This window comes from Trichomonas vaginalis, chromosome IV (genome assembly GCF_026262505.1).
Source record: "Trichomonas vaginalis G3 chromosome IV, whole genome shotgun sequence".
Classification (NCBI taxonomy): domain Eukaryota; phylum Parabasalia; order Trichomonadida; family Trichomonadidae; genus Trichomonas; species Trichomonas vaginalis.
This window is the reverse complement of record NC_067206.1, coordinates 31540559-31566436: the sequence shown is the minus strand read 5'-3', so window position 1 is coordinate 31566436 and position 25878 is coordinate 31540559. Positions and strand designations below refer to the sequence as shown.

The window sequence follows — 25878 nt, the reverse complement described above, 5'->3', positions numbered from 1 at the left end:
TTCTGCCACAACTAATTCCTCAGCTAATGAATCAATAACTTTTTCATCAGAAACGATATAGTTGCTGTTGTTGTTTGTTGCTGTCATTTATATAGGAATAAAAAAATAAAAATAATTTTAAAACTAACTTTATTTTTGTACTGCATCAAATTTCCTGGACTGTTGTCTAAATGTCATGTTGTCAGTAATTTTAAGAGAAGTTAATTAACCTGGTGACATGGTGACGTGGTGACACCTAAAAACCATTAACGATAAAATATATTTTTGGTCGTTTATGACAAAAATAAATGGTTCATTTACTCACAATATTTTTGTACAAAACGACCCCAAACTTTTAACTTCTTTTCTGCAGTTTCTAATGCTATCTTAGCGAGTTCATATTCTCTAAATTCTCTCTTTAAATCTTCTTGTTCCATTGGTCTAGTTCGTATGGAGAATCTCTATAACCATAACATATCTCACGTTCATGTTCTAATTGTTTTTTCGCACATTTTTCTAACTTCTTCTTCAAACAAATGTTTAGCATTCTCTACTGTATCTTCGAGTTCTTCTTCATCTAACTTCTCATGAACTTTCTTGTCTATGGAGTCCATAATATCTTTGACATAAAATGCATACTTTACAGAGCACCATTCAGCAACAAAATGAACGAGGTCAGGATGTATGTAAATACCTTTGAATTCATTTATAACACCCTTAGTAAGCTCATAAAATGCTTGTTTTGAGGTCGAGCCACTTTTGGCTCGACCGTATTCGTTCATCCAAAACTCAAGAATTTCCTACATTTTAGTACTATTGAGAAATCTGTTTAAATGGTTTAACCTTCCCGCTTCTCTTGCCATCTTTGTTGCATTAATATAACCATCCTTGTCTCTACGTAAGACTTCAATACCATTATAAGTGCCTTTTGTGAATGTTTCGCCATTAGATTTGTTCGTGAATGTTTTTGCTTCGACTGACATTTCTGTTCTTACATACAAAAATAAAAAAATAAAAATAATTTTAAAACTAACTTTATTTTTGGACTGCATCAAATTTCCTGGACTGTTGTCTAAATGTCATGTTGTCAGTAACTTTAAGAGAAGTTAATTAACCTGGTGACATGGTGACGTAGTGACACCTTCAGTAATTCAAAAATAATTCATAAATGCCTTCCTCCTTTCGTACCTGTTGTCAAAATGTCATGTTGTTCGCTCTTTTGGAGCTCAGGACTTTAAGCAGCTCTGAACCATGCATAAACTGTCATAAATGGTGGCATGTAATCTTCACCCGAGCCTGTTGGATTTGTTGTGAAAGTGTGTGAATGATTTCCTCCTGGTTCAGTTTGTCGAAAAGTCTTTTTTGTTGAATCATTATAAGCTGGAGATAAAACATCATGACCGGCTTCATAGTCTGAGTTGTATAATGGGTGGTCTCTTAATGAGTGTATATGGTCGCCAGAAAAGTTTGTCGTTCCTGTATGCTTATGCGGCGGAAGGTTTGCTTCTTTAATTTTCTTTGAACCACTGGTTTGTTTTGAAGAGTTAGCACAGTATAAGAATTTGTTTACAATCTGTTGCCATGTACCAAAACCTAAAACACTTGCTGGATTTGTTGAATTCATTGATGTATAAATAGAGCCTATAGGATATAATGTTTGAAGTATTTCAGTCTTTAATGTTTGAAGCTCTGTTTTATCTGCTTTCTTCTCTAACTCATCGTTAACATAAGTTTTATCTGCTTTAAGGTCTAAACATCCTGAAACCCATTCTGTATCAGCTTTAACTTTAAAAGTCTCCAATGTCCATTCATGATACCATTCAACCTTTTCTTTAATTTCATTATCTTTTTCATCAACATAAACCAAATTTGCCTTCTTATTTAATTCAGTATTAACTTTTTCCTTATCTGCTTTCTTCTCTAACTCACTATCTACATATTCCTTATCCACCTTCTTCATTATGTCATTTAGGAAACCTTCTATGAATTCCTCATTTAAATTAAATCTTCCAATCTTCAAAACTTTAGGAAATGCATTTAATGCGTAATATCTCTGTTCTTCTGGTGGAATTGATGTTATATCATCCGTTATTCCTTTAATTTTTGAATTCATAAATAAAATTTCTTTTATATTTGATATCACCGCACCACCTTTGCAAACGAATTCGAAATGGTCATTTTTCAATACTATCTCCAAATCTCCATATTTCAACCTTTGCGTTTGTTCTGCCGTCTTTGAATTATATGCATATATGGCGTATGTAATGGTCTGAAGGACCTGGGCGCTTTGCGCCTTAAGTTGCTGTTGTTTAATCATTTATTACGATTTAAAAATAAATATTTAATCCGTTATCTCATCAGCTATTTTCTCTATTTGAAATTGCCATAATATTTCATTCATAAATTCTAAATCACAATCAAATAGGTCAGTTATTCTAAATTTAATATTTGATAAATCTTTTGAATGAAGAATAAATGAATTCCCGGATAATTGAAACGGATATGATAAAGAAAATGTGTTTAAGTTGATGGATAAAATGTTTTGTATTGATGGGTAAGAGTTAGGGTCTAATGTTTGATGTGAAAATCTCATTGGGGTATTAACTTTATCACATTTGATTAAAATGAAATTGGAACCAGTGTCAGAATACAAAACATCCCCAACATCTTTTTCAAAATTTAATATCCCCAACAATGAACGAAGATGAGGAGTATAAAATTTAATTTTCAGCGGAAATTTAATAAGGTTATTTATTTCATCAAGTTCAAAAAGTTTATCAGGTTTTGATTTAAAATTTTCTTCATACCATACGATAAATGATTCATTTAAATAACTTAAAATCATGTAAATATCCCATTTCGCTATCACATTATTTATATACATATCATACGTTTTTTCAAGGTCTACGACCCCGCCGCTATGCGGCTCATGGTCATCTTTAATAAATGATATATAATCTGAAGGGTCTAAAAGAATGGGATTAAATTTACCACTCACAGAAACGAGAGTAACATTATAAATTCCGCTAACTGTTAAATTTAATTCACAGTTATTATTCGAAATAATATTGATAATTGACATTTTTATTACGATTAAAAATATGGTAAAGCGTTATTTTCCAGTGATAAATAAAACTAGAATAAGATTACCTCAAGAATTCATAAATTCAACGAATAAGAAATTCATTCATGTTATAAATTTTAGTGTTTTCAGAAAATATGAGTCAGTGTCATATTCATCAACAGGTTATATTTCACTTCATTCAAATTTAGTTCAATCAAACCCATATAATGACCATTTCATAAGATTTTCAGATGGTATTAAAAATGTAATTGATAGATTAAAATATGAACAGATTGACAATATCGAATTTTTGGAATTTTGGTTTAAATATCCCGATGGAAAAAAGATTGAAGTTAAAGATAAAGCTGATACTATAACAAAAACAATTACAATGACCGATCCGGATAGTGGAGAACAAAAAGAAATAAAACAAACGATAGAAACTGGTGAAAGGTCAATTATTATTGATTATGATTCAAAGGATTATTATTCGATAATGTTAATGCTTGAATATTAAATAGCCTTAACAAAGAAGTTTTCAAGTGATATTTTATATTCATCAACTATTTTATTATAAATATCATTATATGTTAAATGAAGTTCAGTTGTTGTTCCGTTCTTTGATATCTTAATTGTGCTAATATCCTTTATAGGATTTATTTTTGCAACTGTTCCGCAGCATGAAACCTCATCATCTATGAAAAATTGAATCTTAACGTCTGAATCTTGAACATCACAAAGAATGGCGATAATGTGAATTAATGATTCATAAGGTAAAATAATTAAACCGGATTGGTCAATTAAATTTATTATTGAATCATAATTATTAATTATTATATCACGGTAAATTTTCATTAATTCAGAATTAATGTCTATTTTATATGGGTTCTCGATGTTTGATGAAAGAGGCGGGGGTATGTTGAATAAGTGGGAATTTCAACAGGTTCTTTACCGGGTTCAGATAAAATGATTGGGTCTCCATTCTCATGGTTTTCTTCATTCTCCTCATTCTTCGGTAAGTCACGAGTTAATAAATTTGGTTGAGTTGCTGACCTTGTTAATTCGGGGCTAACATTAACTTTAACATTTTGAATAATTCGTGATTTATCATCATTTACGTTATAACCAACCGTAATCTCTGCTTTTGCGTTAGTGTTCTTTTGACTAGTGAAACGTCTTCTCATTTATAATCGAATAAAAAAATATATTTAAACTTTTATTTTGCTGGAAGTTTTGAATCTATTATTCCCTGTATTTGTTCTTGAAGTTGATTTTTAGCTGGTTCATTGTAATTAATAGACCGAATATATTCATTAATTGCATTCTTATAATTATCTGATTTCTCAAATTTTCTTTTATCTGATTCCTTAACTAAATCATAAGTTAAACCTCGTTGCTGATATAATGGTTTCTTAATTAAATCTTTGAATGCTTGAGATAAAGCACCTGATGCAATTCTTGCTACTATGATTGGTTGGAATTGATGTTTAAGTTCATCTTTAACATTTGCGAAAACTGGATCGAATAAAGCAACTTTAAAGAATTTCTTAGCTGAAATTTCAGGTCTAATGTTTGCATATTGACCATCAAACTGGTTAGAATATCGTGGTAATCCATCCGGTCCTTCTTCAATAGCATTTAATTCTTCATTGAAATAAGAATATGGATTATAACGGTATGAATTAATTGGACCATTTTCACCTTCTCCAATGTATTGTTTAACAGCTTTTCCATTTTCATCAAATTGCATAGGATAACGTTCATTATATGCTTTACGTTTAGGATAATCAGTTATAGTTAATTTGTAACCATTTATGACTTTAATATTTCCTTGACCATCGGTAATGAAAACTTCATTTATACCATCAGGTTTTCCATTTGGACCTGTAATGTCTGCTTCGTGTGCTTCCCAATTTGGACTTTGACGTTTGGCATATGCTTGAGCTTCTGGTAATGTTAAAACATTTCTCATTTGTTTAACATCTTTTTGAAGACCAGCAACAATATGAACTAATTCTTTCATTCCATCAGGAACTTTCATAGTTCTATTATATGCACCCTTTTTGTTTGTTCCTTGTTTTAATGGAACCTGTAGAAGATTTGCTATTTCTGTCATGTTTAATTATAAATAAAAAATAAAAATTAATTATAAAAAGTTAATCAAATTTAACACCCCCGTTATTTAAATCAACTATTATTTTTCCATGTTCACCTAATTGCTGATATTGTGTGTAAAGTTCATTAATGCTCATTGGTAAATTCACTTGATAAAGCATAACGTTCAACTGTTGACGACTAAACCCACTGAAAATGAAAAGGGTTGATAGATTTGATTTAATGTTTGTGCTTAATGCTTTGAAGTATTGAACAGCCATGAAGAATGAACACTGAATGTGTCGACATTGAGTTAATAACTGATTAAAATATGATTTCTCATTTGTTATTAGTTTTGATTTCACTGCATCATCTAGAAAAATGAGTGAATGCAAAAATTCTCTATCAAAATTTGAAATAGAAAGTGTTTCAAATAATTCATCCCGTTGTTTATCAATAATTTTATCCTCTAATCCTTGCTTCTTGATTGTATTATATAATTCTTTATACATTAAAAGTTTTTTAAATAATCTTCTGCTTCTTCTTGTGATAAATAAATAATTGGAATTTTGATTAAATGCTTTAAAGATTCAAATGTATCATCTGAAGGTGAACCTGAACGGTTGATATAAATTAACACATGTGAATAGGGGGAAGTGTTAGCAATAATGATAATTTGTTTTAATATCGTTAATGTTTTACCTTTATTCTGTTTACCAATTGCTGCAGTGATTGAATTTAAATAACATTCAGAATATGGAATTTTCATTAATTTTTCCTTAGATAGAGCATTTCTATTATCACTCAATGCTTCATTAATCATATCATCTATGTATGTATTATATACTCCTGCTAATTCTTCATAAGGGGTGGATGAATTTAAATCCATTTAATCAAAAATAAATTTATAATTTTAAACATTTCTATTCATCAATATTTCATCATATGAACTTCTATACTGTGGTGGTGTACCTGTTGGATGATATTTCAAACCTTCATCCGGTGTTCATGTCCAATATGTAGTCCTAGTAAACCAAACCTGAGGAGGATTTGTCACCTTTGAACAGTAAGTGTCATTTTCACCCTGAATGATTGGATAAGCTTTCACTTGTACTGTAACTTGTGAGTTGAAAGTTTCTAATCCATTAAAGAATATACCCGCTCCATCACGTTGAACTGGAATAGTGCATAAGAATGAAGTTTGGTCTTTCCATGTTCTAGCTAATGGCGTGCCATCATCTGCATTCAGTGGTCTAGTTAATGAGTCATCGTATTCTTCTGTGCATTCATTCACTCCATCTAAATCAGAAGCTTGAAGCATACGTGTAAAGAATATGTCACCCACTGTGGTCATCGCTTGATCGGGGAAGTTTCTGGAATCTAAGTTAGTATACATAACAAGGGTACGGCGGCACTGCGTTCCACCTTACCCAAGATAACGGTTTGACACTTTACAAAACCACTAACGTATATTTTACAACACAAACGACAACACTAACTTAACCTTAAATATTTACAAAGCCGCCAACCACTTCACCTCACTAACGTTTTCGCTAACGACTTCACTAATGAAAAAATAAACGTTCTCACTAACGTTCCCACTAATGTTCTCATTTACAAAAGTATTGCAGCGCTTCCCATTGCTGTGCTTCACACAATAGTTCATATTCTTCAGTATCGCTGCTGTCACTCCAATCGTCAGAGTCAAAATCACTGTCAAAATAAATGTATGTAAGTTTTGACAAAGCTAATGAAACACGCTTACCGTTTGTATCTATTGCTTTTATATATCTCCCATTATGTTTGTTGTCGTAAACGCTCAAACTAACTTTACCCTTTCTCCCTCGTATCTGATAGAATGTATTTTCACGAGGAACGAAGAACAAATTCTTGAACTCATGATCGTTGTAGTTTGTTATCTCAATAGTTTTCGTCATTACATCCAAAATAAAATAAAAAATAAACTTAAAAAATAAACTTAAAAAATTTATAAAAAATCAGCCATTAGAACAGTCAGTCAGTCAGTCAGTCAGTGACTGTTCTACAAAAATATTTCATACACGACAAAAATAATTTTGAAGTTTACTCCTCTTCATTGCTTTATAACTCTCTTCCTTTCTCCAACTCTTCTAGCTTCTTCTTAAGTTCAGCAATGTTATCCTCATGAAGTTTAATCTTTCTCAAAATTCCTTCTTTATCTAATGGTTGCTTTATCTTTCTAAACTGAACTCTACCATCCTTCATAGTATGAATGTAAAAACCTTCTGGAATAGTTCCTGATTTAATGTATTCTACCAAAAACTTTTGTTTCATTGCTTCAGTGACTTTATTTGTCATTTCAATCAAATAAAAATTTTAATATTAAATAAAAATAACGTTATTTTTTCAGTAAGGAAACGCAGGAGTTTTACGATTTATTTGAGGAGTAGGTTCTGGTTTAAATGTTGGAGTCGGTTTAGGAGTTGACTTTTGAATAGGAGTTTGTACTTCCATAGGTTCAGGAGTCATTGAAGGTTTTGCTTGTGAAGGCGTTGGTTTTGACGTTGGTTTTGGCGAAGGTGTTGGAGTTTGTTTAACTTCAGCTACTTCAGTATTATTTACAACATTTGCTTTATTTCTTTTCAACATCATAACTGCTCCTGCTGTAGCTAGCAAACCTAGTGGGAGACCATATCTTATATAAGGACTTGACCAAATGCTATTTTTGACAGGAGCTGGTGGAACACCTAACCTTGGTGAGACTGCTCTTTGCCATTGTGCAGCTCGTAAGAAATATTCAATAGGTGCTCCATAATCGTTTGGTAAAGTTTGTTTCATAGATGGTGAAGGTTCACGAGAGCTTGATGAAGAACTCATTTATAAGCTTTAAAATAAACGTTCATCCTTTATTCCTCACTGTCGTCCGCAGCTAAGTTATAGTCATCTAATCTTATTATTGGGATTCCATTAGCACGCACCTGAATGGCAAAGCAACAATCCCTCATAAATCCAATAAGTGGCTTTGGTACATTTTCAGTTGCTAGTTCAATAGGTCCTTTAACAGACAATTTGTATGTTATTGGAGCAGTAGATGTTTGACCTTGCTGGAAGCAAAAATCCACTTCTGTTGGAAAACCACATAAGAAATGTGTGTTGTCATAGCTATCCCATTTATGTTCCACACTACCATCATCCACCAATGACCTCATAACATCTTCATTAAATCCAATCATATCATTGTTTGTATTGCAGGCGTTCGCAACCATTTCATAAAATACAGGTCCATATGATTTTTCAGGTTCTGCAGGCATATTTCCATAAGCTCCCATGGAAAGCTGAAGATATTTAAACTTAGGGTTCTCAAAATTAACATAATAGTTGTCTTTCTTTCTAAATAGTGCCCAAATACTTTTAACATTAATAGGCGTATAAGCTGCTGTAAATGTTGCACTTGAACTATCTGTATTCTTTGAGAATGAACCGTCCATAGGAATCCAATCCATAACTTTAACAGGAAAACATAAAGCCTCGTTTGTATAATGTTCTACAAGTTCTGTATAAATGTTAGGGTCTAAAGAGAATGACTTTGGATGAATGAAACATTCATTAAAATCCATCTTTGTTCGAAATAGTTGCTGGGTTACAGTTGTAATAGTAACTGTTCCACTAGCTTCTACTGCCTTCGTTATCATAGTGAATGGTTCATTCCATGGAACAAATTTATTTGTCGGTGATTTGAATCTGAAGCAAATGCAACTTTAAGAGTTGGATTGAAAGCAATGATATCATTTACAGATATAGATGTGCATTGTAAGGCGTCGCTACTGAACTTTACTTTAAGCTGAATGTTTCCTGCAAAAGCTGGAATAAATCGATAGCTTCTAATGGAAGGAATCTTCTAACAGGAATTCTTAAACGAAGCTTAAAATCAAATGATTTTCCTGCTGTAATTGGACCACTAACAATTTGTCCTGTTCTGCATGTTCCCGAATGACTCCATACATCTTCATGTCGAGTCTTTGAGAAAACATCTACTTTCTTTATTTGTTCGGTAGTTTGTGAGTTTGAAGTTATATATGCTTCTTCTCTTGCGTTGTCTTGAGAATATACGATACGACCATTTGCAAGGATTTGATATCCAGCAACTGCATAGAAAGCGTCATCGAAACCAATCCAAAATCCTGGTGGGTTTGTTTTATTGGAACCTGAACCAATTTCTTTATCTACAATAAATTGACCTTCCATTTTATACGTAATGAATGTATTGTAAAGGTCCAACATATTTTCACCAGGAGGTGAGAGATTGAATGTTACCCATGTGTTATCTTTAGCAGTTCCAGGTTGTGATGGAATCTTTGCGTCAGAATATTTTCTATTAGTGTCACCAATTTGAACTGCATTGTCTATGATATCGAAATATGAGCGAATCTGATGAATATGCTCTGCTGGAGTAAATTCGTTTAGCTGTTCGTTCTGCATGTATTTACTTCAGATAAAAATATCTATTTACTTCATTATTCTCACTCTTCTTCTTGGCATTCGTGGTGGAAGTTGTTTCTTGACATTTTCAATGAACTGTACATTCTCTTTTGTCTCAACTTCTTTCACTGGTGGGTCAGGGTTCTTTGACTCGGTTTGCTTTTCAATGAAATTCACGAACTTTGCAATAAGCTCTTGGTTCGTTATTGAAAGTACATCTGGCTTCTTTTCTTCTTGTTCTTTTGGTGGCTCAGTTTGAACAGAAGGTTTTATATGGGCTTCGCCCTCGGTGCCATGCACATTAATGTTGTCGCTTTCTGCATTCGCTAATGGAACCTTTCTTTTTCTTACGTATATTTTACCATCTTTACTCTGACTTACGTAATAGAAAGGATGTTGTATTCCTCTTGCGTCATTTAATATAATAGACTCTCGCTCTGATTTTGACAAGCTCATTTTACATCGGTTAAAGTTTTAATTTTGTTTTTTATCTGCAGTCAAATGACTCAGACAAGCCCTACGGACAAGACCCAAGGGGTCATAGATGTTGAAGCATTGAAGAAAGAAATTCGCGAGCAAATTTTATCCGAACTGAAGGAACAAAAACAAGAACAAAAGCCAGAGAGACCAAAGAGAAAACTTAGTGAAAAACAACTTGCTGCATTAGCTGCTGGAAGACAAAAGAACCCACGTTTGCTGGCGAAGAAAGCTAGAGAAGAAGCTGAAGCAAAAGCTAAAGAAGCTGAAGCAAAGAAAGAGTAAATGGTTTATTTTTATCCGAATTAAATGTATAGACAAATACCTTTATCTGTTGCGTTCAGTAGTGAAAACCCTGACGTCAAAATAAAGGGGAACAGAGTAACGTTTAAGTTTCCAACAGACTGGATTGTGAACATAAATGAAGAGAAGTACATTGGCATAACATCTATGTATATAACACGTGCTTTCAGAAAGGTTGACTTTATACTTCAAGTCGAGATAGAAAATGACGAACAGTCTTTAAGCGCCCAAAACATTCACATATACAAATACTTTAAAGACGATACAACATTGCAACAATGTATGATTTCATTTAATGAGATGTTCGAGAAAAAGTTCAACATTGAAGTACAAACTTTACAGCCTTTACGTGAGTTTCTTGCACAACTGAAAGAAGAAGGTAGTCAGCCACAACTTATAGACTTTCATTATGAATTTAATGAAAATGAAGATGGAACACATGACTGTCAGTTTGTTGTATTCTCACCATTCAATGAAGTCGCTAAAGAGAAAGAAAATCCATTACGTATAAGATTTCAAATCTCTGAACCAAGTGATGATTTCAAGAATGTTTTCAATTATGATGCAATGCTTCCGAGGAAAAATGAATTTTCAAAGATTGTAACACCTGGCATTTGGGATAGAAAGCAAGCTATATTATATTCAAACTTAAGTAAGGGAGTTGAAAATGAGTTCATTGGTCATACAAGAACTTCACCACTTCCTAACCCTAAATACTATAAATTAACTGGCTTCAATCGTGAGTTTTGGATAGACATGTTCTCCACTCATGACCATAACTGCCCAGTGTTCTTACCTCCAGACCATAAGGACTGTCTCTACATTGAAGCACAACTCTTAAACTCTACCATCGCAGTATTGTAAATGACCACATGGGCTTCGCCCTTGCCGCTAGCGGCTTATTTTTATCATGAATGGTCTCACTGCTGACAAAAATAAATGACCTCATTATTTTTCTCATTCATGACCTCAGAACTTAAGCTTTCTTATGAATGAAGTCTTAGTCTGAATAGAAAAGTTAAACTTCTCTTCAAATGCAGGTGTAGCAGACTTACATAAGTCGAATGCAATCTCTTGACCGTCATAAAGTGCTTTATATAACTTCATAACACTGAACTCAGAGTCTTTGTCAAATTTTCCTTGCGGAACCATTAAACCTTTATCTTCATCATAGAAACACTGAACAGAGTCAGGAAACATTTCATTAGCGGTTAAAGCAATAACATCTTGCTTCACGCCTTTCATTCTGCAGTGAAATGCAACTTCATTTAAATCATTCGTGAGTAAGTCTATGTAAGTCTTCTTTCCACAAAATATTGACTTGTATGCTAAACTTTGTTTATCTTTTGTGATTTCTGCAAAGTCGCTATGAAATTGACCAAGGTTTTTACCAATGAGAACTCTTCCATAACGTTTCTCAAACTCTTCAGCTAAACGAGGGATATCTTCATTGTAGAGATGCATACTGTCCGTATCGCTATAAAAGATGTCCATTCCTAAGTCCTCAGCAGTACAGAATACTTCACACATTATTCTCTTCGACATAGACAGAATGTTAACACCTAAGGGGCAAAAGTTAAAGTGTCTGCAAATGCTTTTCGTTAGCTTGAAAATAGTTTTATCTGAACCATCCAAACCTTCGAACTTCACTATATGGTTGTAGTTTCTGATGGCATATCTTATAGCATCTTTGTCATTTACTATGGTTATTTTTGACTCAATAGGAGATAGAATAGTTTTGCCATAAATACTGTTCAGAATGAGCTTTATATTTTCTTGCAAAGGATTTCCTTCTTTCTTATACTTTAACCTTAACTCAAACAACTTCTTTACTTCATCTCTTATTCTAATATCTCTGTTTCCATCGTAATAGTATCCTTGCAACACTTCACATTTGACACCTTGATATTTTATGAGGTCTTGTAATGTTATATGGTCAACATACATTAAACAGCAAGTGTTTGAACTTCTGGGAACGTTAAGTTCTGGATTTAGTTCAGGGTCACAAACTATTAAAGGAAAGTGTCTATGTATTCCAATCTCTGTTATCTTAATGAGAACAAAGAAGCCAGACATAAACTTTTCACCAATGGGTTCCTTTTGGTCGTCATCGAATAAATGTCTCATGAGATACTCTGTGCTTAACATTTCTTTCTTCATAACCTTTGGAATACCTTCTAAAGTATAAAGTCTTGCTATAGCGGATGGATATAATGAAACAGCGTCGAAGTCAGCAATGAGTTTCTTTTCGCTCTTTTGTTTCATGTTATCTGACAGCATACATCTTCCACCTTGAATACAGCGTGAAATAAATTCTCTTGGTTTATTTGAGAGGTCATATAAATTTCCATTCGGGAAGTACACTCTGTTCTCAAACAATTTGTTAGCAATAGAACAAATACTAACGTAGTCATAACGTTTAAATCAAATTCTTTCAATATGTCATTGCGGAACTTAACAAAACCTTCTCTTAAAATTCTTACATCTTGTTTGCAATAAATGTGCTATATTTTTCTAAGTCGAAGTGGTTCTCATCTATTCTGCAACCTTTGATGGAATCTATGTTTTTCATGAATGTATCGCATCCCGGATAAACTTACATGCTTCAGAAATGACACCAGTTCTGTTGTCATTTGCTAACAAAACACTGCTGTAGTAGTTGTATGGAAATACTTCTTTCGGTCCTGTTTGTAAGTTAAACATAGCAGGAAATAGTTTAAGCTTCTTATTTATAACACTGTAAGAGTCTTTTATAATAATTGCCCTTCCTTTATATAAGCCAGTTATTTGCATTGTTCGTGAACCTTTAATGATGGGAGTTCCTTTCACTTCTGTCATGTGTCTTAAGATAAAGTTTATATCATAACTGAGGTTATGGAAATATATTAAACTCTTGTCAGGAAGTCGCTCCAAAAATTCTGTTGCACAGTTCTGACCCCAAATGCTTTCACTCACTGAACCATCTTCACTGTCATAACAGATGTTAAAAGCTTTATGAAAGCCGTCTGTGCTACACTCAAAGTCAGCAAAGAAAACGTGCTCAGGAATGAACTTGCACTTATTTTTATTTACTTCTTTTGACTCGGCTTTCTTCTTCAGTTGTACACAATACTTTGGAGCATATGTCAAATCTTTAAATGGTGCAAGGTTCTGTTTATATAAGTCAGTCGTATATGTGAAAAGTTCTCCATAAGAAATAGGTTCGAAATATTTGCACCCCCACAATGTTTTCATAACATCCCATAACGGTGTTGTTCTATCATAACGAACTACATATTTGTTCTCTCTCTTTGTATAAATCTTCATCTGTTTCTCAATGTTCATTCCACCACACTCCTTCAAGATTTCTATATAGTTGCGAATGAAATATGTTGTCATTGGTAATCTTTCGTTTAGCATGTAGTGGTCTTCAACAAGAAGTAAGTCAATAGTTCGAACAGTTTTACATTCTTTTGGTATGTATCTCTTTATTTCATTATGTCTTGAGTCATTGAAGTAACCAATGGTAACATTAAATGCTATACCTGTTGCGTCAGAAATTTCTTGTACTTTACTTTGAGGAAAGTCTCTAACACGAATGACTTCTCTCATGTGGTCAATAGTTTCTTCATTTACTCCAGCCTGAATGCAAGCATAAACGAAGCAGTTATCTTCTGTCATAAGTGTTGCAGTTCTTTTGTTCAGTTCATTGAAGATTTGGTAGCGTTCAAGATTTATAGGTAATGTGCAAAGATACTTCCAGAACTGCCCGCTTCTCTTCTTATAAAACTTCTTTTCACCATTATCTTTCCAAAAGCTTTCTATAAGTGCTGGGTTTCCTGTTTGCTTAAGAGCTTCCAAAATGGCTTTCTGGTCATTTGTCAGTGTGCTTTCATCTCTATATGGTCTCTTTTTTGGTTTGCCTTTCTTTACATCTGACATCGTTAAGCCTTCATATTCTGTTAAATCATACATCTTTATTTCAGTAAGATTCTTTATGTTTGTCAAGAAGAAGTCATAGTGCATTTCAACAATACCTGCAGCATTTGCTTCTATCTCTGATATAAAGTTCTCCTTCAAGAGCTGATGTAGTAATGTTCCAATATTATTGAGGTTTAACGTAGAACATTCATACTTTCCACCAAGTTTATAACATACCATCCATCTTTGTTGGGAGTTTATTTTAATCTTCTCTAAGAGTCTCATGAAAACCTTACCGAAATGTTTGTGTAAGTAGTCTCTGTTTGGTTCATTTAAAGCTTCGATGTTAAAGTCAATGAGTCTATTGCCTGACTTCACATTTCTCTTCCTATTCTCTTCATCTTTCTTTAACCATCTCTCACCTTCTTTTGGTTTGTCGTCAATGGAACGAAGGACATCGTTAGCTTTGCGAACTTGTTCTATAGCACTTTTAAACATCTCTCTTCTCTGTTGTTTCAGTGTGTCGTCTCTCTTTCGTGTTTTACCAACGTTCGCATTTGTTATGTCATACATTTCTCTTCTTACTTCATGAGGTACAGCTCTTCTTGTTTCACCAACGTTTGAGTTCGTAAGTTCAAACATCTCTTGACGAACGTCATGAGAAAGAGCTTTACGAGTATGACCAACGTTCGCATTTGTTATGTCATACATTTCTCTTCTTACTTCATGAGGTACTGAACGTCTATGATATAAGTCAATAGCAACGTCATTTAAAGGAAATGCTCTTGCATGGACTTCGTCCTCGCCGCGTTGCGGCTTTATGAACTCATGAATTCTATCATAAGTTATTTCACCATTGTAGTCTTTAATGAAGTCAGCGAGTGCTTTTTTGTTTGTTGCGTAATGCTTTGCAACATCTATATTAGCTTCTGTAAGAAGTTGTTTTATTTCCGAGTGTTCTAACTTAGACAACTTCCGATACATCTTTAGTAGGAAATAAAAAATATTTTTTTGAAAAAATTAGATTAGATTTTTTAAGTTATTTTTCAAAATAATTTAATATTTTTATTTTAATGAAACACATGCAAGATTGCAAGTTCTTTTCATTCAATGCTCTCGCTACTGCCATCAAGAATGAGTTCAATAATGCTTCAAATGTTAATGTTATCTTTAACAAGAAGTTTGTGAAAGAATCTAAGTTTGGTCAGTATGTCAGACCATTAGCTATCGTCATTAACCGCAAACGTTATACTTCACAAGAGTTAGCAGTAGTTTTGAAACAAAAGAGTTTCTTCGTGAATGTCAAAGATACTCATTATACTGTCATAAAGAACTCTAACATTGACTTCTTCAGTATTGCTTTAAATCTTTCCGAACAGAAAGAATATAAGAAGGGTGAAACAAATGTGAAATATTATCCTTCATCTCTGAAGACAATAACGAACAAAGATGTTATACAGAAATTCTTACCAAAGGTTGAAGAAGCTTCTATTGACATTGACGAAGGAAGTGAAATGGTTGAAGAAATAGACCCTGAAGCTATTTAAGCAAAAATATATTTTTGGTTAGTCTTCATATGGATATTTTACAACAATTCCCCAATGTATAAACTTTTCATACGCTTTTTATAAGCTTTGTATACCTTCAGAATTTTGCATAATCTTTTACATGTTGTTCGTTCTCTTCTTCTGTCATGAGTTCCGAATATTCTAAATTCATGTTCTTTCATATGAGATAAAATTAGCTTAGATTTTTTTATTCTTCCTCTTTGAAGTTATCGAAATATTCTGTTATTTTTTCCTTCAGTAATGTTAAGTCTTCTTTGAATGTAAGTATTGTGCAACCATTGATGTCATAGTGTGTTTGAGGAAGAGTATTTTTGACAATTTCCTTTATTTGCTCATTCGGTGTCATTGAAATCGGTAAGTTTTCACGATAGAACCAGTTTCTGTCAGATTTATATATCTTAGCTAAGTCATAAAAGCTCTTGTTGTTTCTTCTGACTAAATGCAACATAACCATGTCACTGTCTTCTTCTTTCTCCAACTCTTCAGTATATATCATATACTTATAGTTCTTTTCCTTTCCTTTTGGTACTGAACGCGGTATTCTTTTCTGTATGCTTTTGTCTTTGGATTCAAGGACTTCATCTTTTGCATGAAGTTTCTTTTCCATCTCTCCACGTTCTGCTTTATATAGTTCATCTAACATCATGAAAATATAACAAGCATAACGAGGTGAAGCCCACATTGCTACAGCGTTTACTAAAAGTCTATGAACATAATAACCTTTCAAACCAGGAGCCAAATTCTTGCGATTTTCATACGGAATCTCTCTCGGTTTTCCGAGGGAAGCAATCATATGAGGAAATTCTTCTAAAAGTTCTTTTGTCTGTTGGTTTTCAAACCAATGATATGCTTGCTTTGTAGAACGAAGAGCATTCATTATACTTTGCATTTGGTACATGTCATCTTTGACCGAACGAATGAGGCGAAGTTGTTTGTTATATGTATGTATTCGTATTCTTCATTTATGGCTTCATGAACGATAGCAGTTGTTGTGTTCTCTAATGTTGACATTTCTGTTCTTACATACAAAATAAAAAAATAAATAAAAATAAAACTAACTTTATTTTTCTGTGTTAAAGAAATGTTAAAAATTCATGGTTACATATGTGAAAAGAAGTCACGAACAAATAAAGGTCATAAGATTCAGCACATAATTCTGAATTGAATGGTGTGTCATACATGTCAAACCGTCAAGAATTGAAGGAGATACGAGGCTATAAAGATTTTGGATATTTTCTGACACACACCCTGAGGGAAAAGTGACAAAACACGACGATAGAAAAAGCGACAAAATGAGAGAAAGTTGTTCCCCGACCAAAATGCAATCATGTTGAAAAGTGACATTTGTAAAGTTGGACGATGGGATTTCCTGAAAAAGTGCAAGACTTGTCTTGAATCAGGACAAGATTTGTCTTGAAAAAATACAAGACTTGTTCTGAAAAAATACAAGACTTGTCTTGAATCAGGACAATTGTTCTCAAATTTGAGAACTTTACAAGAAAAACTGACTAAAAAGTGCAAGTCTTGTTCTGAATCAGGACAAGATTTGTCTTGAAAAAATACAAGACTTGTTCTGAAAAAATACAAGACTTGTCTTGAATCAGGACAAAACTTTACAAAATGTAAACTTTACATAACCGTTTCTATCGTACATGATATTTAGTTGACATTGTAAACTATCTTCATGTAAAGTATGGCGGTTTGAAACCATCGGGAACCTTCACTTTTTTGACGAACTTTCCGCAGCAATTTTTAAAATTTGTGAAAACTCAACGGTTTGACACATGCCATATGTCATTTTACTCAGAATTTTCTGCTGAATTCAGCAAAAATAATTTTTAGGGTAGATGGGTATATCTAACCTAATTTCTACCACGAATTCTACCCTCATTATTTATAACCGTTTTACATGGTAAACGTTATTTTTGGAATTTTGTGAAAACTCAACGGTTTGACACATGCCATATGCCATTTTACTCAGAATCTCACGAATTCAGCAAAAATAATGAGTTCATTTACTCACAATATTTTTGTACAAAACGACCCCAAACTTTTAACTTCTTTTCTGCAGCTTCTAATGCTATCTTAGCGAGTTCATATTCTCTAAATTCTCTCTTTAAATCTTCTTGTTCCCATTGGTCTAGTTCGTATGGAGAATCTCTATAACCATAATATATCTCACGTTCATGTTCTAATTGTTTTTCATGCATTTTTCTAACTTCTTCTTCAAACAAATGTTTTGCATTCTCTACTGTATCTTCGAGTTCTTCTTCATCTAACTTCTCATGAACTTTCTTGTCTATGGAGTCCATAATATCTTTGACATAAAATGCATACTTTACAGAGCACCATTCAGCAACAAAATGAACGAGGTCAGGATGTATGTAAATACCTTTGAATTCATTCATGACACCCTTTGTAAGCTCATAAAATGCTTGTTTTGAGGTCGAGCCACTTTTGGCTCGACCGTATTCGTTCATCCAAAACTCAAGAATTTCCTGCATTTTAGTACTATTGAGAAATCTGTTTAAATGGTTTAACCTTCCCGCTTCTCTTGCCATCTTTGTTGCATTAATGTAACCATCCTTGTCTCTACGTAAGACTTCAATACCATTATAAGTGCCTTTTGTGAATGTTTCGCCATTATATTTGTTAGTGAATGTTTTTGCTTCGACTGACATTTCTGTTCTTACATACAAAATAAAAAAATAAATAAAAAATAAAACTAACTTTATTTTTTCTATCTTAAGGAAATTCATGAAAATTCATGAGGGTAGAAATGAGGTTAGATATACCCATCTACCCTAAAAATTATTTTTGTTCATGGGCTATGCCCCGCCGCTTTGCGTCTTTATGTTAAAATAAATGGTACCATTAATGATATCATGACTGTTCTCGTTCATGTCTGATTTACATCTAATGAAAAAGTTTAGAAGAATTTTCTTATTCTTTCTGGCATATTTTGTCTGATTTACATCTAATGAAAAAGTTTAGAAGAATTTTCTTATTCTTTCTGGCATATTTTTGTTTGATTTACATCTAATGAAAAAGTTTAGAAGAATTTTCTTATTCTTTCTGGCATATTTTTATCCTTCCAGTACTCCCACTCTAATGGTCCCAGATGTGTTGGCTTCGACTCTCTCAAGTTCTTAGATGGTATAACATCTTCAACGCCTCCTTCATATCTTACTTTATAAGTGTCATCGTTTATGTTGTAGCCAAGTATTTCAATAACCACTCCTCGCTTTGCTTCGTCAATGGTTTCAGCAAGTTTGCCATTACTACTTTCAACTAATTTATGTCGAGGATAAAATGCAATGGAGTCGTCGGCAGCTTTTATAAGATATCCATTACCTTGCGTAGAGTCTACGATATAATAATTTCGACTTAACCTTAAACGTTTCTTTGTCAACGGTTTGTCGTCAAGAACTACACGAACTTTTGTACCAGGAATGAGGGTAAATTGTGTTGAATTTCTGATATTTTGTGTTTGACTTCGTTTCTTTTGTATATACTTTTCTTCTTGTTGTTGTTGTGTCATTGAATTTGGTGTATGTCCTGTTGTAGAATGTGTTGAGGAATTATATACTTCGAGAAAATGTTTCATTGTTTCTTCGGTAAAGTCTCGCTCTTGATTTAAATCTCTGAGAGTCCTTATGAAGCGGTTTATGATGCCGAGTATGTTATGGTTATGGTCTTCAGTAGTGTAGTGAGTTATGTTATGCTTAATGAGAAAATCTGTGATTTCATTGCTGAGGTATGCACTGTCTTGGTCTGATGTTAAAGTACTTGGGCTATGTTCTGCTACAAACTTTTGTAAAACTCTTAACACTTCACGAGTTCCTTTATTTTTCATTGGATATGCATATGCTTTGCGAGTGTTAACATTAATGAAGATGAGGAATGGTTTATATCCTCCTTTTCTGCTTTGAATGAGAGTGTCAAATTGGTATGCGTCAGGAGTGTTGGAGTAAATTGGTAAAAAGTAGTCGTAAGGGTTTATTTTTGTTTGATGTACAACATTTTTGTCAAAGAACCTTTTCACTTCAGCTCTGTTAGTAAATCCCCAACTTTTTGCTGCTTCATTGAACTTCTTAAATGACCTCCATGGATGTTGTTCGAATACTTCTTTCAAGCTCATTTATGTAAAGTTAAAGATTTTATTCAAGACGGTAAGCCTTGACCCAAAGGGTCTAGGCTCAAGCGCGTTCATTGAACGCGGTACCATGCATAAACCGTCACAAATGGTGGCATAAAATCTTCACCCGAGCCTGTTGGATTTGTTGTGAAAGTGTGTGAATGATTTCCTCCTGGTTCAGTTGGTCGAAAAATCTTTTTTGCTGAATTGTTATAAGATGGAGATAAAACATCATGACCGGCTTCATACTCTGAGTTGTATAATGGGTGGTCTCTTAATGAGTGGCTATGGTCGCCAGAAAAGTTTGTCGTTCCTGTATGAGTGTGCGGGGGTAAGTTTGCTTCTTTAATTTTCTTCGAACCTCCTGTTTGCTTTAAATATCTAGCACAGTATAAGAATTTATCTACAATCTGCTTCCATGTACCAAAACCTAAAACACTTGCTGGATTTGTTGAGTTCATTGACGTATAAATAGAGCCTATAGGATATAATGTTTGAAGTATTTCTGTCTTTAATGTTTGAAGCTCTGTTTTGTCTGCTTTCTTATCATATAAATCTTGAGCAGTGAATTTAACATTATTTTCATCATCCATGACATAAACATTTTTACAGCTAATTTCTTTCTTCGTTGTTATGTTTTCATTCGATGTTAAACCTTGTGGAAAGTTAGGAGGTTTATAATATAATGCAGCCGCGTGCGGCGGGGCTCCGCCCTCCCCACCAGTTCCGCCAACCGTTCCTTCAATACTTTCTATAACAACAGTTGAGAAGGAGTTATGTGTATGTTCTTTGTCTGCTTTCTTATCTAACATTGCTGGTAGTTCATATGTTTCAAAGTTTCTGACATGACCTTCAATGTTCATACATTTACTATTTAAGGAGTTTAGTGTATCTTTTACGCTTGTACTTGGATTCTCTAAAGGTGCACTTGAACCAAGGGTATAGTTCAATATTATGTCGTCTGCTCTAACAGTAGTGAAGGATTCATGTGTATGGTTCTTGTCAGCTTTACTATTTAATGTAGCTTGAAGTTCATTTATATCGGAGATATTGTGTTTATGAGATTTCAAAACTTTGTTCGTTGCGTCAAGTTCATCTTTGTCAGCTTTACTTTTAATAGCATCTTCAAAAGTTATTTTTGCCTTAACTCTCAAAGTAAATCTTGGTTCAACTAATACACCTTTAACAGAGAAAGTAGAGGCATATATTTCATCGTTATAACCAAATGCTTCTGGTGCTTTACCCGTGTCATACTGTACAGTACAGCTTATGTCATAACCTTTAGCACGAATGTATTTATATCTTCTTTCATTAACATCTTCAGTGCTTATTTGTTCATCCTGTGTTAAATATCCATGGTAGTCCGTTATAATCTGTTCGTCTGAACTTATATAATGAACATGGTTTTTATCTGCTTTTTCGGCTAATTTCTCTTCTATCTCATTTATTTCAAGATCATGCCTACCACCACCTCCTTCAGAAGTATTTTTCTTCAGCTCTTGAAGAACATCCACTTCGCCATCTTTAGTGTCAATAATGAGACTTTGAGTTAAAACCTTTCCTGTCTTAATGGATGTTTGTAAAACTTCTTCTTCACCGTGTTCGGGGTCATGGTCGTCATCATATCTTGTGAAATCAGAGATGTTGTCATACATTAAGCATATCTGTCTCAAAAGTTCTGCTATTTGAAACTGGAACGAAAGATATACGGAACTTTCATCATCTCCTAAAGTCAAGTCTGCTTTCTTAAGTATTTCTTGAATGTATGCAATGAGAACAGAGTACCTTGGAAAATATTCGAACAATATTTCATTAGCTGTTGGTTTTGGTGGTTCTTCTGGAGTTTCTGTTGTTTCAGTTCCTTCTGTAGGTTCTGTTGGAGTTTCTGCATCTCTTGACTTCAATGCTCTTGCTCTCAAAGACCTAAATGTTAGAGCACCAGGTTTTACAAAGGACTTTATAAATGCTTTAATAGTTCCTGGTAAGTTATTGTTAGCATTAAGTAAGTTCCTTATGCTTCCATCATGTACGTCCATAGCACTATGTAAAAAATCTATACTTTTCTTGTAGTCAGCAATAGACTGACTGTGATTTTTTAAAGATTTGTCAATACCTTTAAGCCAATCTTCATGCATGTCTGATACTGAGCCAAGAATATCATTTGCTTCCTTTAGTGTTTTTGTGCTTCTCGTAAAGTATCCAATCCCGTACGTGCATTGTTTGCTATACGTCTTACAGTATCTATTTGACTCCTTGTTTCTTGCATCCAACCAGATAAAGTTTTAATAGTATCCGAACCATTTGAAATGAAGTTCAAAGCATTTTTAGCGTCATCTAAAACTTCTTCACCAAGTACTGCCCATATCTTTCCGATTTGGTATTGAAGAACTCCATATGAAGCAGCTGTTAAACCAGTATTTATAAGGTTCCATATCCATGATTTAGCAGTTTTTTCCATCCTTTCCATCTTCACCATCCAAACCGTTTTCGCCTTGAGGTCCTTGTATTCCTTGTATTCCTTGTGGTCCTTGAGGTCCGGTGTCACCCTTCTCTCCTTTCAGTTCATCTTTATGTTCGTTATAATATTCTAATGTCATAAGGTGTACATCATTACTGTTACAGCAACGCCGAGAATTTGTTTCTCATTCATGACTAAATTCTTTAGGCATTTAATGTTGTCGTCAAATCGAAAGCTCTTTAACAATTCAATGAGAAAATTTAATACTTTCACTAATGAGGCATCTACTGTAGAATTTATATATTGCAAACCGTTCCATCATTTATGATGGGAACCTTGCTTGTTGTAAATGAATGGGTCATAAGTGTTAAAAGTATCGAAATCAATGACTTTTTTAGTTTTTCCATCGTCAATGACTAAATTGTTACCTTCCACTGTTAAAGTTGAGTTTTCGTTTACTAGTTCATGTGCTCTTCTTGCTTCATTTGTTTCATACGTATATGCAGCAATAGTCATATTTTAATGAGAATAAAATGTTGTTCTATTTGCAAAGTACAGACCCAAACGAATACGGGACAGTAAAGCTACAAACAAACTTAGGTCTTCAGAATGAAGCGCTTGCTTTCAGAGTTGTTGACTTCAATACTATCGCAACTTTTGTCATAACAGATGAAACAGATTTCATAGAGATTGAAATAGATGACAAAAAGAAGCGTTATAACATTTCCTAATAGAGCTGGGTATAGAATAGATAAAATTGCTGGAGTCATAGATACTCTCATAAATGAAGAAACTATTGACAACATAGATGTCGAACTCTCTTCTGAGGGAACATTGAAGTTCAGCAGCGAGAAAGAGTTTAAGATACCAAGAATGAGTCATAGAGTACAACTTCTTTTGGGTGCATACCATATGACATTTCCTTTGAAAAGTGTTGACAAAACGATTGAGATGAAATCTGTTCCATACGTATGTTATGGTAATTGTTTATACATTGAGTCTAAAATAGCTAATGTCACAGGCATTTCAGGAGTTAATAGTAAAGGTTCAGTAGAATATAAATCCTTCTGTTATGCAGTCAATTCAATGTTCATTCCAAACGTTCCTGTCATAGCAACTTATTTAGGTAAATGGGTTCGCATTAGTCCTCATAATTTGAAAGACATGCAATTCAGACTTGTTGACTTTCAAGGAGAGCCTGTAGAACTGAAGACACCAGTGCGAATGACTGTTGAAGTTGACTTTTTAGAAAATATTAAATGCAACGGCTTACAAGAGAACTCAGAGCTAAAAATATAAAGTATGAATGTTATATTTTAGGTCATGAACTTTGGTTGTTGCTGTTTGATGAAACAAATGAGTTAGTTATGTCAGTCAAGAGAACAGAAAAATATTGTGTTAGTGAAAACTGCACCAAGTCAATAAGATTAGGTTTGCATTATGAAGATGAGTTCGATACTGTTGAAGAAGTTTTGGACAGATACTATAAGTTGTTAACTTGAAATTTTTTTGACTAACTGACTGCTTTAATTTACTAAAACATATTTCAAACAAAGCTTATAGTCAGTAGATAGTTTTGTATACTCGTTCGAATATTTATACTTAAACTCAACTCCTGTAGTTCCTGGTGTTTCAATGATGCGGATGTTACCTATTTTCATAAATACCGGCATCTGACCACAGCATTCGATTTCAGGGTCGAGATAGTCAATGACACATTGTTTCCCTGTTATTCGTGAGATAACATTTTCAAGGTCCTCCTTTGTTAGAATTATTTGGTTCTTACTTATAAGATTTGTCAAAAGCTTCTTATCGTCTTTGAGTAAAATTGTTTGGTATAACTGAAGAAGGTAATGGTCTACGTTATCTGAAGGATTTGTTTGAACATTTGTGTAAGGGTTGTCGTTGGCTTCTCTTGAAAGAACTTGGTCCAGTGGTGGATACTCTAACTTAACATCTGATGTAGCGTTAGCGTTTGAAGCTGCGTTTAAATTCACCGACTTAAGATCTGGTTCTTTTTCTTTCAAACACTCTGAACTATAGTTTCTTATGACAATATTGTTTGTCGTTCGTGAGTCAACATTTGATGTTGGTTCAATTGGAACATTAACGGCACCAGCTAAGATGGATTTGCTTCTCATTTCATATAGAATAAAAACCTTTTATATGTATGAAATGAACAATATACTCGACAAGGGTTTGAATGTAAAGCTAACGAATGAAAATATTGTTGAATTCACTGAGACAGGAGCTGTGTATAAAGATGTAGAACTACTGAACAAAAGAGCAAAGGGAAGAAGCAGGAATATGAACAAAGGGTGGAAGCCTATAAAAATTTATGTCAATGATGGCTCAGGAGGTTCAAACATAAAGTATGCAGAAAGTTATAGAGTTTATGCTCTCAAAGGTGAAAAGCCTTCATTTAAGAACAGCTATTCTAACGCATATCCTCAAAAGCTAACGGATGGGGAAGTGGATGATATGAATGACAGCAAAAAATATTAACAGAAATGGCGACAGAGATGCATGGAATTTATTTACCATCAGTCAATTGAAGGTTAAACTTTAAAACAATGTTGGTCGTTCCCATGGAATATTTTTGACTTTAATGGTATTAGTCATGATATGAATCTCAAGGTATGAACGAGGAGAGATGAGAGACTTATATGCTTCCCAAATTTCTTCAAAAGGTAATGTTATACCTGACTGTTTCCAAATGAGTTCAATATCATAACGTGAGAAACCTTGAAAGATAACGAAGTCAGTTATGAGACGTTTTATGTTTAAAGCTAAAAACCTCCATGTTTGCATAAGTATTGCTACAGTTAAATGGTAATGTCTGACTTTAGTTATGATGTTAGCTAATGGTGAGTCTGGTTTTGACACTAAACTTTTTCCGGCGAAGTCGTCACAAACGAGCAGAGTGTTTGATGGATACTTTTTGAAGGGGTATTTTGAAAGTTTTGATAGAATGTAGTTTGTCAGTCATTTCATATCGTAAACTCCTGAGTATTGACGTAAGTGGTGTTTGTCAATAATTCTTTCCATCTCCTCAGAAGTCTTTTGCATTCCTGACTGTATAAATTCAACGATGGCATAATATTTCCTCTTACGTCGAATGTAACGTTGAAGAAATTCAATGAGTTCACTGTCTGGAACTTTAACGACAGAGGCTTGAACTTTTGACATAAATGTTTTCGCTGTTGAGTCCATAGAGTCTGAAGTTGCTGATATAATGATTTGGTCATAGTAAGAGTCGTTTCCTAAACGTTCTGTTATGAGTATATGACGAATGAGGTTGAATGTCTTTCCTGACCCCATCTTTCCACAATAGAAATAAACACCATTTGAACAGAACTCATAGTCCTTACTGAAAGGAAGAATGAGAGAAGAGTTAAGTTTGTCTGTAGTTTCATTCATGTCTTCATCTACATCATGT

General features: G+C 33.7%; 17 protein-coding genes and 4 pseudogenes across 21 annotated transcripts, besides 3 other annotated features; 4 read left to right on the top strand and 17 right to left on the bottom strand.

Moving 5' to 3' along the window:
• Nucleotides 1-5574: part of a mobile genetic element that runs on past the window's edge.
• On the bottom strand, nucleotides 297-962 carry TVAGG3_0202760 (annotated as a pseudogene). The gene has a single exon. A coding segment is annotated over exon 1 (666 nt).
• TVAGG3_0202750 (phage tail repeat-like family) lies at nucleotides 1214-2092 on the bottom strand (the record flags this gene model as incomplete). Its single annotated transcript, XM_051226347.1, has 1 exon — nucleotides 1214-2092. The coding sequence occupies one exon, from the start codon at nucleotides 2090-2092 to the stop codon at nucleotides 1214-1216; it is 879 nt and encodes a 292-aa protein (XP_051111333.1).
• On the bottom strand, nucleotides 4260-5159 carry TVAGG3_0202740 (uncharacterized protein; the record flags this gene model as incomplete). The annotated part of the gene is made up of 1 exon (XM_051226346.1): nucleotides 4260-5159. One exon carries the CDS (start codon nucleotides 5157-5159, stop codon nucleotides 4260-4262), a length of 900 nt encoding a protein of 299 aa, XP_051111332.1.
• Nucleotides 5575-6143: 569 nt separating the features above from the next.
• Nucleotides 6144-6458, bottom strand: TVAGG3_0202720 (uncharacterized protein; the record flags this gene model as incomplete). Its single annotated transcript, XM_051226345.1, has 1 exon — nucleotides 6144-6458. One exon carries the CDS (start codon nucleotides 6456-6458, stop codon nucleotides 6144-6146), a length of 315 nt encoding a protein of 104 aa, XP_051111331.1.
• A 62-nt stretch (nucleotides 6459-6520) lies between these two features.
• Nucleotides 6521-7122: a terminal%2Cinverted (terminal inverted repeat of Maverick-1A transposon ID:TVAGG3_0202530).
• Nucleotides 6521-25878: part of a mobile genetic element that runs on past the window's edge.
• TVAGG3_0202710 (uncharacterized protein) lies at nucleotides 7238-7474 on the bottom strand (the record flags this gene model as incomplete). Its single annotated transcript, XM_001286610.1, has 1 exon — nucleotides 7238-7474. The coding sequence occupies one exon, from the start codon at nucleotides 7472-7474 to the stop codon at nucleotides 7238-7240; it is 237 nt and encodes a 78-aa protein (XP_001286611.1).
• Nucleotides 7523-7765, bottom strand: TVAGG3_0202700 (kinase C-related family; the record flags this gene model as incomplete). The annotated part of the gene is made up of 1 exon (XM_051226344.1): nucleotides 7523-7765. One exon carries the CDS (start codon nucleotides 7763-7765, stop codon nucleotides 7523-7525), a length of 243 nt encoding a protein of 80 aa, XP_051111330.1.
• Nucleotides 8023-8445, bottom strand: TVAGG3_0202690 (uncharacterized protein; the record flags this gene model as incomplete). Its single annotated transcript, XM_051226343.1, has 1 exon — nucleotides 8023-8445. One exon carries the CDS (start codon nucleotides 8443-8445, stop codon nucleotides 8023-8025), a length of 423 nt encoding a protein of 140 aa, XP_051111329.1.
• Nucleotides 9623-10051, bottom strand: TVAGG3_0202680 (uncharacterized protein; the record flags this gene model as incomplete). The annotated part of the gene is made up of 1 exon (XM_051226342.1): nucleotides 9623-10051. The coding sequence occupies one exon, from the start codon at nucleotides 10049-10051 to the stop codon at nucleotides 9623-9625; it is 429 nt and encodes a 142-aa protein (XP_051111328.1).
• Nucleotides 10097-10357, top strand: TVAGG3_0202670 (uncharacterized protein; the record flags this gene model as incomplete). Its single annotated transcript, XM_051226341.1, has 1 exon — nucleotides 10097-10357. One exon carries the CDS (start codon nucleotides 10097-10099, stop codon nucleotides 10355-10357), a length of 261 nt encoding a protein of 86 aa, XP_051111327.1.
• Nucleotides 10382-11239, top strand: TVAGG3_0202660 (uncharacterized protein; the record flags this gene model as incomplete). The annotated part of the gene is made up of 1 exon (XM_051226340.1): nucleotides 10382-11239. The coding sequence occupies one exon, from the start codon at nucleotides 10382-10384 to the stop codon at nucleotides 11237-11239; it is 858 nt and encodes a 285-aa protein (XP_051111326.1).
• Nucleotides 11600-12655, bottom strand: TVAGG3_0202650 (organellar and viral DNA polymerase type B; the record flags this gene model as incomplete). The annotated part of the gene is made up of 1 exon (XM_051226339.1): nucleotides 11600-12655. A coding segment is annotated over one exon (1056 nt), but the record flags the coding sequence as incomplete, so codon positions are not given.
• TVAGG3_0202640 (organellar and viral DNA polymerase type B) lies at nucleotides 13114-14035 on the bottom strand (the record flags this gene model as incomplete). Its single annotated transcript, XM_051226338.1, has 1 exon — nucleotides 13114-14035. A coding segment is annotated over one exon (922 nt), but the record flags the coding sequence as incomplete, so codon positions are not given.
• TVAGG3_0202630 lies at nucleotides 15366-15822 on the top strand (annotated as a pseudogene). Its single transcript has one exon. A coding segment is annotated over exon 1 (457 nt).
• Nucleotides 16031-16425, bottom strand: TVAGG3_0202620 (annotated as a pseudogene). Its single transcript has one exon. A coding segment is annotated over exon 1 (395 nt).
• TVAGG3_0202610 lies at nucleotides 17859-18415 on the bottom strand (annotated as a pseudogene). The gene has a single exon. A coding segment is annotated over exon 1 (557 nt).
• On the bottom strand, nucleotides 18896-19984 carry TVAGG3_0202600 (integrase core domain containing protein family; the record flags this gene model as incomplete). Its single annotated transcript, XM_051226337.1, has 1 exon — nucleotides 18896-19984. One exon carries the CDS (start codon nucleotides 19982-19984, stop codon nucleotides 18896-18898), a length of 1089 nt encoding a protein of 362 aa, XP_051111323.1.
• On the bottom strand, nucleotides 20053-20844 carry TVAGG3_0202590 (phage tail repeat-like family; the record flags this gene model as incomplete). The annotated part of the gene is made up of 1 exon (XM_051226336.1): nucleotides 20053-20844. One exon carries the CDS (start codon nucleotides 20842-20844, stop codon nucleotides 20053-20055), a length of 792 nt encoding a protein of 263 aa, XP_051111322.1.
• TVAGG3_0202580 (organellar and viral DNA polymerase type B) lies at nucleotides 20953-22017 on the bottom strand (the record flags this gene model as incomplete). Its single annotated transcript, XM_051226335.1, has 1 exon — nucleotides 20953-22017. A coding segment is annotated over one exon (1065 nt), but the record flags the coding sequence as incomplete, so codon positions are not given.
• On the top strand, nucleotides 23526-23738 carry TVAGG3_0202570 (uncharacterized protein; the record flags this gene model as incomplete). Its single annotated transcript, XM_051226334.1, has 1 exon — nucleotides 23526-23738. The coding sequence occupies one exon, from the start codon at nucleotides 23526-23528 to the stop codon at nucleotides 23736-23738; it is 213 nt and encodes a 70-aa protein (XP_051111320.1).
• Nucleotides 23966-24580, bottom strand: TVAGG3_0202560 (uncharacterized protein; the record flags this gene model as incomplete). Its single annotated transcript, XM_051226333.1, has 1 exon — nucleotides 23966-24580. One exon carries the CDS (start codon nucleotides 24578-24580, stop codon nucleotides 23966-23968), a length of 615 nt encoding a protein of 204 aa, XP_051111319.1.
• On the bottom strand, nucleotides 25425-25859 carry TVAGG3_0202550 (uncharacterized protein; the record flags this gene model as incomplete). The annotated part of the gene is made up of 1 exon (XM_051226332.1): nucleotides 25425-25859. One exon carries the CDS (start codon nucleotides 25857-25859, stop codon nucleotides 25425-25427), a length of 435 nt encoding a protein of 144 aa, XP_051111318.1.